This window comes from Sander lucioperca, chromosome 7, assembly GCF_008315115.2.
Source record: "Sander lucioperca isolate FBNREF2018 chromosome 7, SLUC_FBN_1.2, whole genome shotgun sequence".
NCBI classification, from domain to species: Eukaryota; Metazoa; Chordata; class Actinopteri; order Perciformes; family Percidae; genus Sander; species Sander lucioperca.
In genome coordinates this window covers 24,241,706-24,250,097 of record NC_050179.1, presented here as the reverse complement: position 1 = coordinate 24,250,097, position 8,392 = coordinate 24,241,706, and the positions used below count along the sequence as shown (strand labels likewise).

General features: G+C 42.7%; 1 protein-coding gene across 2 annotated transcripts; it reads left to right on the top strand.

Moving 5' to 3' along the window:
- The first annotated feature begins 2,327 nt into the window (after positions 1 to 2,327).
- Positions 2,328 to 4,480, top strand: LOC116053027 (fibroblast growth factor 23-like). 2 transcript variants are annotated; one of them, XM_031303880.2, is made up of 3 exons: positions 2,328 to 2,575; positions 3,524 to 3,627; positions 3,739 to 4,480. In XM_031303880.2, exons 1-3 carry the CDS (start codon positions 2,428 to 2,430, stop codon positions 4,129 to 4,131), a joined length of 645 nt encoding a protein of 214 aa, XP_031159740.2. In that variant the 5' UTR covers positions 2,328 to 2,427; the 3' UTR covers positions 4,132 to 4,480. The 2 variants fall into 2 exon arrangements, with proteins under 2 accessions (XP_031159740.2, XP_031159739.2); XM_031303879.2 differs by having other exon boundaries at positions 2,332 to 2,641; positions 3,739 to 4,477.
- The last annotated feature ends 3,912 nt before the right edge of the window (positions 4,481 to 8,392 follow it).

The window sequence follows — 8,392 nt, the reverse complement described above, 5'->3', positions numbered from 1 at the left end:
CCAGGAAGGCCAAAATGCTCATGTCATGCCCCCTTTGGCAGTTTCTCTAAATATTACTCACAGCGCAGATTTGAAATAAAAGCCATTGACAAGCCAACTTCCAATCGACAACAAACATACAATAAACGTTATATAACAATGTTATTATATACATTTGTTCTACATATTGTGTCTGCTGGTGCTGGGCAAAAAAACTTTCCATCTCTAAGATGTCAACTTTTCTGGAAAAGTGTGGGACTATTAAATGCTTCCCTTAAGTTTATCAAAATGTACTGAAGGAATCGTGAGGTCAGGAGCTCAGGGAATTTTCTCATTTCTGTAAAGAGGTAAAAATATAAAACTGCCAAAAATAAGAGATAAAAAGCTTTCAGATATATACTCTGGTGAAAGGAAGTGAGAGGTGGGGGAAGTGTGTAGTCAATTAATAAGCAAGATATGAGTCATTCTCCTTGGATGTATGGAGAACATACCGTGACACAACAGAATCATCCTCCCGTCATTAAGCATCAGTCACTTAGACCTGAGCTATGCCCCTGCTGGTCATTACCAGCAGGGGCATAGCACAAAGTTCTGGGCCCTATAGAAAGGCATTTTCTATGGGCCCCTCCCCGCATCCACAGCTTTTCATTCTAGCATGTTTTTGGGCCCTCCTCATATGAGGGCCCTGGGTACCTAGTCCACTTTTTCCCCCCAGTCCGACGCCCCTGATTACCAGGGTTCAGAACAAGTTGTTTTAAGGCTCTGACCAGCCCAGTCTCATGGCAGTTCGTGAAATGGTTACGTTATTGAATCTTTTGATTCGTGAACGGGACACGATTATGTCGTTTTTTTTCGTGTGGTGATTACGAATTTTAATTTATGTATTTAAATGGGAAGTATATTTCGTGATCACAGCACGACAACGGTAGGGAGTAGTATGAAAAGCAGAAAATCTGTGTAGGGTGGTTGGTCGGGGTGGTGGATGGGTCAAACAATACAGGACTTTCACCCCGGAGACCGGGGATCGGGTCTGGCGTGTTGCAGTTCCTATCCGCGTTATTCTCTTCCTAACCACAACCGTCCCATTGTTTTCGGCGTGTCCTGCGTGTGACGGTTCCTTTCCCAGTATCTTCTTTTCCTAACCTCAACCATCCCGTTGTTGTGGCGGTTCATGTCCCCGTTGTTGCGTGCCACAGAGTCCGCGGATCGTGTCCCTGCGGCTGGGGATCGCGTCCCTGTGTGGCGGTCCGTCCCGTTGTTGTCGCCGGCGTGTGGCATTTATTTTCCCCGTTGTGGCGTTTAATTTCCCCGTTGTTGCGTCCCCCAGAGCAGCCCAGTGTCATGGCAGTTCGTGAAATGGTAACGTTCGAAAATCGTGACCTGTACACGAAATAAACGAGAAAATCGTGACCTGTACACGAAACAATAAATCAAAATAACGTGACTATTTAACGAACTGGCGCGAGACCGGGTTGCTCTGACACACCAACCCGACGGCCGACCTTCGGCAGAAAAGGCAGTCGGACTGACTGCCTCCCCAAGTTGGTCCAAAAAGTGCCTCGGAACACACTGAAGCAACACTGACTTGAGCGTACGTTCTGTGCGTGTATAACAGCAGGCGGCGCTAATCTGTATTGTCGGCCAAAAAAATGAGGCTTAGTCACGCTCATCCTGCTCGTCATTTCCGGGTTAGCGCTCCACCAATCAGATTGGTCATTGAGTCCGACTGCCCGCCTTCCGATTCAACATGTCAAATCAGCCAGAATGAAGGCCGACAGCTCCTCTGACTGATCACAGTACGGAAAACACCGAACAGACTCGAGTCACTGACCTCGCTAGACTGTCCGACGGCCGATTATCGGGTTGGTGTGTCAGCGCCTTTACAGGTTTTGCGGATTTATTTATTTTTTTAAAGTGGGTCAAAACTCTGAACAGAGGAGATAGTACTGTTGAGCATTTTCCAAATCTAAATTAAACAAACTTTACCCAACAAAGATCTTATGAGCAGTTTGAAGAGCTTGTTATTCTTACCTAAAGCTGAATCAGCGTCTCCATCATCCTTTCACATCTTCTGCTGTCCCTTCATCCTCTCTCCTTTGCCTCTGGAGGTACAAGTTGAATCTTGATGTTGGATTTTTATTTTAGATGTGAACAAAGAATAAATGATGCTTCCACCTGTGGCAGAAAACTCTAACAGAGGCGTTTCCATTTAGAGTAATAAACTCTCTTACACAGATATAACAGTATTATACCTGTGAAAGGCTGCAGGAATTCCACCCTGGCAACCCTTAACCACAGAAAAAACAGCTAGGCTTTGAGTCCCAGTTCATTGACCCTCTGTTTTATTAGACCTGTTGGACTTTCTCCTCCGGCAGTATAGCTGCTCACACACCAACCTGAACACTTGTGCTGTTAAGAGTAAAGAGAGCACGGCATTCCCAACTGATCATGCAACCGGCTTTCTTCTCACTCATCCTGATTGCCGTACATGTGTCTGTACCGGTGGATTGTGCACCGGCGCTCCGGGACCCAGAGCAACTTGTACGACGTCGGCAGAGCAGCTTCCACACAGGAGCACATGCGGATGCATCCGCTGGTACGGGACCTTTCTACTTGGAGCTGAGTGGATCAATGAGAAAAGGCATTCATAGACACTTTCTGGGTAAATCTACCTATATACTTAAAAAACATCCTTTCTGTCATTCCAGATTATTTGATTCATTTTAGAAAATTAATGCCTTTAGAGTACTAAATGCAACGATTTCTTTGTCTAGCTTAATTTAATTTCTCAGAAGGCAATATCATACTTGACATATATGCCCTAAGTGAAAAAAATGTATTTAGACACAACAGGGTCAATTCTAGGATCAGACATTTAGGGGAGCTCAGCCCCTAATGAGAAAGTGACATGTTGACTTGCAAAAGTGTTAAAAGTATTATTATAATTTTTAGGGGGGCTGAGATGAAATTTAGGGGGGCTTGAGGAAATACATCATGCATGGCATATTTCTGGATAAACCTACAAATATATGTTGTAATCTAGGTGTCCAACACATATTGTTTTTGCATGTCATCTACTGTATACAAATAGTTATCTGCCTAAAAGGAAGCATTTCCCCCACTGCCTTTGCACTAAATGCTTGTTCTTGGGGGAACTGTTGGGTCCTTGTAAATTATAGAGTGTGGTCTAGACCTACTCTATCTGGAAAGTGTCTTGCGATAACTCTTGTTAGATAGATGATAGACAGATCCCCAAAAAATGGGAAATTCCAGTGTTGCAGCAGCAAAATATCAGACACACAGCACACATACAGAATATACATGAAATAATAGGATACAATATACATGAAATAATAATAGGATAGAATATAAGAACAAATATATACAAGTTGGGAATACAAATGTACAACTGTTTAACTAGTATTGATAAAGCTGTAGATAAACCTATTGTGTAAGGTGCACTTAGTTCTGATTTGACACTGAACATTGACATTTGTTTTCATTTATAACTAATGATGGCATGTTTAAACATGTTGTCTTACAGTTATTTTGCCCGTAAGAAGAGATACGAGCAACTATGTGTCAATATTTGATTTGAGAAGAAAACGCTACCTCTGTGTGGACTCAAAGGGAGAGCAGTACAACTCTGTGAGTATTGTTTTAGTTGCACTTAATTTAAATGAAGTCAAGAAATGAGTGTAGGGAAAACAGTTTTATTAAACATTTTGCATTTGTCTGCTTTTTTTCCCTACCAAACAGAGGCAAACGGGCCCAGAAGATTGTCTCTTCGAGCACATTTGGTTAGATTTGGCGAACCACCATGATGTGTTTTACTCTATAAGTGGGGGCCGGCTGCTCAAAGTGGAGGAAGCTGAACCCTCCTCAGCCCTGGCCTTCCTGGGTCCTTTGGTGAAGAGACAGAGGAGGAGTGAGAGAGTGAACCCCTCGGATCCATTCAGATCACAGTCACATCCTTCCCATTCTGCCAAGCACCACTGGGATGCAGATGGCAGGCAGCGTGAACAGGACCAGGTCGGTGCTGTGTCCAAAGAGACCATCACCTCCTGCGATGACCCCCTCCGGGTCCTACAGTCCAACGGGCCCGTCAGTCCTGTCAAGACCAACATTGCAGACCGAGCAGAACAAGACTAAGATACCGAACTTGGGTTAAATGAGCGAAAAGTCAAGAGAGGGGGTCTTTCCATTTGTTCTAAAAACTCGTTTCATGTTTGACTGCATTAGTAGCAGTAGAGCTGGGCGATATGGAGGAAATCAAATATCACGATATTTTTGACCAAATACCTCAATGTCGATATCACGACGATAGTGTAGGGTTGACAATTGGTTTAAGATAAATTATCATCAGTAATGTGGATATAATGACTAAATGATTAAAGGCAAATGATAGAACAGCTAGAACAGTCTGGTAAGTTCAGAAAATGACATCCCTTTACTGTAATGCAGCCTTTAAAACCAGGAAAAGACAACACGTGTGTCATATCACGATATATATATATTTTATTTAAGATTATTTTTTTGGGCATTTACCCCTTTAAAGGTCCAGTGTGTAACGTGTTTAGTTGTTCATTATCAAAATCTGTGTTGCCCGTTCACAAACTTGTCCTTTTTCATGAATATTTACCATCACCATCAATTCCAAGTATTCCTATTGGCTTGAAATTTTACATTTGCATTTGCACGAACTGGGGTAGATGCTCCATATTCATGCGCCATCTTGAAATACGTTAGCCGGTAAGGGACATACAGGACATACTGCTCCGCCTTCAGTGTTTTTTGATAAACTCACAGGTGCTGCTAATGGGTATTGTCGCTTCCCAGCTCCTGCAAGTTTGAAGAAGGAGGACCACACGTATTCAAAATCCAAATTTCAGAAAAAAGTGTGAAGGCTACCATAGCTGTAATACGTACTTACGAACTGCGTGGCACGAGAGAGTTGTGATATATGATCTCAACGCTAGATGGGAGAAATTCCCACACATTGGACCTTTACAGCTAGGTGAGAAAGGGGAGAGAGAGAGGGGAAGACATGCAGGAAATCGTCACAAATCCTGGACCTCTGCGTCGAGGCATAAACCTCTATGTATATGTGCGCCTGCTCTACCCACTGAGCCAACAATTTAAGATTATATCTAGCCTCAGATATCGATATACAATCAATATATTGCCCGGCCCTAAGTGTCAGTCGACAGCCATTTCAGTGAGAGTCACACAATGACTTACAAAGGGCTGGTAGAGTCAAACTGACACCCAAGGGTGGTTTCTTACACATGAAAGCATTAAATGTTTTACAACTTCTGAAAAAAAGAGATAGCATTTTATAAAAATCCTTGAATCAACTTTTTCAGAATGTATTTTTATGGTACTATTATGCTCGGGAATGTACTCTTAAACCGTGTTACATCACAGCAGTGTGTACAGATCTTCTGTTTGAACAGCAGATGAAGGATAAGTTTGGCAACGTTCTACCTAATCACTAGCAGCACGCTTGGTGCAGTGGGGTCCTGCTGACCTCCTCCGTCAGTTCAATTTTAAACCTTGGCTCAGATGTGGCAATGTGTAACCCGTATGCAATTGTGAATGTGTATTCATACATGTGTTGATACAGTACAGCTTCATAACGGGAGTTTACAAACTTAACAAAATAAACCAAAATCCAAAATCATAAACTTGATCAAGTTATGTCAGGTGCCGGACACCAATAGTCACAGCAATGAAAAGGTATTTATTTATTGAAATGTGTTGAATGACTTCCTTGTTAGCTTACTGTTTTATTATTTATATATTTCATGTTATGTTGTTTCTGATGTGGAAAAATAAATGGTAACTATGGTGTGGATTGCCTGCCTGATTTGTCCATTATCTATACAAAACTCTTCTTCAGCCGTTGCTTCCACGATCACCTATATATCAACAGATCACTGATAAAAGGAACTTCATTTATAGCAAATTGTAGTCTTTTACCAACTCTTACATTAGGTCAGTGAGGTGGAACCAGGGAAGAACTTGCTTGGATGCGTGTTCTGCGTGCCAATAATCAATGTCCACAATCTGTCTGCATTTCGGTGCTGTGACCCATTTATTTTCTTTTGCACACTAACCTACCAATGACACGCAAACCTGACAGTGAAAAGCTGTCTGCTTTTCCCCCTAGCCACACACCTTTGTATCCCTGGCTGTTAATTACTTATGGCGTTTTTCCATTACATGGTACCTGCTCGACTCGCCTCGACTCTACTCGCCTCGACTCGACACACTGTGCGTCCGTTTTCCATTGCAGATTTTAGTACCGCCTCAGCGTGGCTGGTCGCTATGCCGTATCGATGCACACACCACCGCACAAGTATAAACATCAGGCCACTTGAGTTTGTTTTACAGTTCTGTGGAGGCTCCACGCAGAGCTTTCGCCGTAGCCTGTGTAGCCTATGTAAAAGTGGCCTGATGTTTATACTTGTGCGTGGAGCCGGCCATGTGTGTGTGTAGTTAGGCTACGGCGAAAGCTCTGCCGGAGCCTCCGCAGAACTGTAAACAAGCGGCGCCGCAGTAAACTACTGTGACCTAACGCGACACACACACAGAACGTCGAAGGTGTGTGTTGCCAGAAGACACATTTTGTTTCAAATTAAGCTGGAGGCAGCAAAAAAAAAAACAGCTGGCTAAACTGTTTTAAAATAGCGGGTTTGTTCAGGACACCCCCGTCTGTCGCTTTCACGTCACCTTTTCGGCTCGCTTGGAACCTCGACTGAGGAGGTACTAAAAAAAGTACCTGTTAGCAGGTACCAGGTACTTTTTTTCGTAATGGAAAACCAAAAAAGGCGAGTAGAGTCGAGGCGAGTCGAGCTGGTACCATGTAATGGAAAAGCGCCATTATATGCCTTCCCAAAGGCAATGCCCCACCCTGTGATCAAATATAAAACTGCAGATTAATTAGCATAACCAACATGGTATATAAACAAAATGAAGCAAAGTTGTGTAATGGCTCCAACACAAATCGTTGAAGGAAGGAAACTGAAGCAATAAGAGGAGCTGGGAGTAAATGTGGGTCATGCGTCCTTTCCTCTCCTCTCAGGTTCACATTTTCATCCGGATCCAATAAAACAGAATATCAGAAAGTGCTTTACTGAAGTTTGCTTTCAACATTTCTGTTGTCAGTTATGAAGATGAGAGTTACCAATGAGTCACTTAAGATTTATTGAACATTTAAAATGTTTCTGACCACAAAAAAATATGATAGAAAAAAAAAGTATAAGTACATTGCTGTACTAGACTTTTGCCCCCCAATCAATCGTTTCCCAAGGAAAGGCCACCAAAAATATCACATGGTTGTTATGCACACATCGGTTATGTAACTGGCTGAAATTAGACCTGGACAAATAGTGTCCAAATGAAGTAATGCAAATCAAATAAATGTAGATGTAAAAGAAGAAGCACGCTTAGTGAAATGAAAACGCTGTTTATGAGCCAAAATGTAAAATCAAAGATTTATATCGTGCAAAGATAAACAAATGAGAACCTCAAGACGGAATGTTGTTTTTTTTAGGTAGTTTTTATTTATTTTACATTTTTTTTAAAGAAAAAACTTCCCTTTCCCGAGCCACATTAACCAGCTCTGACTGGGGGATCCCGAGGCGTTCCCAGGCCAGGTTGAAGATATAATCCCTCCACCTAGTCCTGGGTCTTCCCCGAGGCCTCCTCCCAGCTGGACGTGCCTGGAACACCTCCCTAGGGAGGCGCCCAGGGGGCATCCTTATCAGATGCCCGAACCACCTCAACTGGCTCCGTTCGACGCGAAGGAGCAGCGGCTCTACTCCGAGCTCCTCACAGATGACTTCTCACCCTATCTCTAAGGGAGCCACCCTCCTGAGGAAACCCATTTCGGCCGCTTGTACCCTGTAACCCTAACTTGTCATGACAATAACCGAATGACACTTACTAAAGAAGCGTTATGTCATAAACGTATTATGACTTGTTTATAATGTTTATGACACGTTCATGACAGTGTCATGTCACTCTTACGTAGATACCTTCAAGTAAAGTGTACCCGAAAGTGTTTTCAATGATGATTTCATTTTACACAGAGTGAAATGAAAGTAGAGCAACAGTGCACATACATGCTACAGCACAACACACATCATGTACATGTACTGTTTGCCTTTGTTGACCAAGAGTGTGAATTCCCAACAGAGAAAAAGTCACTGATTTCCTAAAAGTCAACACTGTTCATTAAAGCACAAAGCTGCCCATGTTTACAGTAATGAACAGCCAGACAGGAACAAAGTGATAACATCGCCCTGCAACATAAACTGTCGGAGTTTAAATGAAGGTCCTCGACTTGTGAACTACCTATGTTGTTGAAGGCCGCTGTATAACATAATGGGGATGCATATTTTTTAAT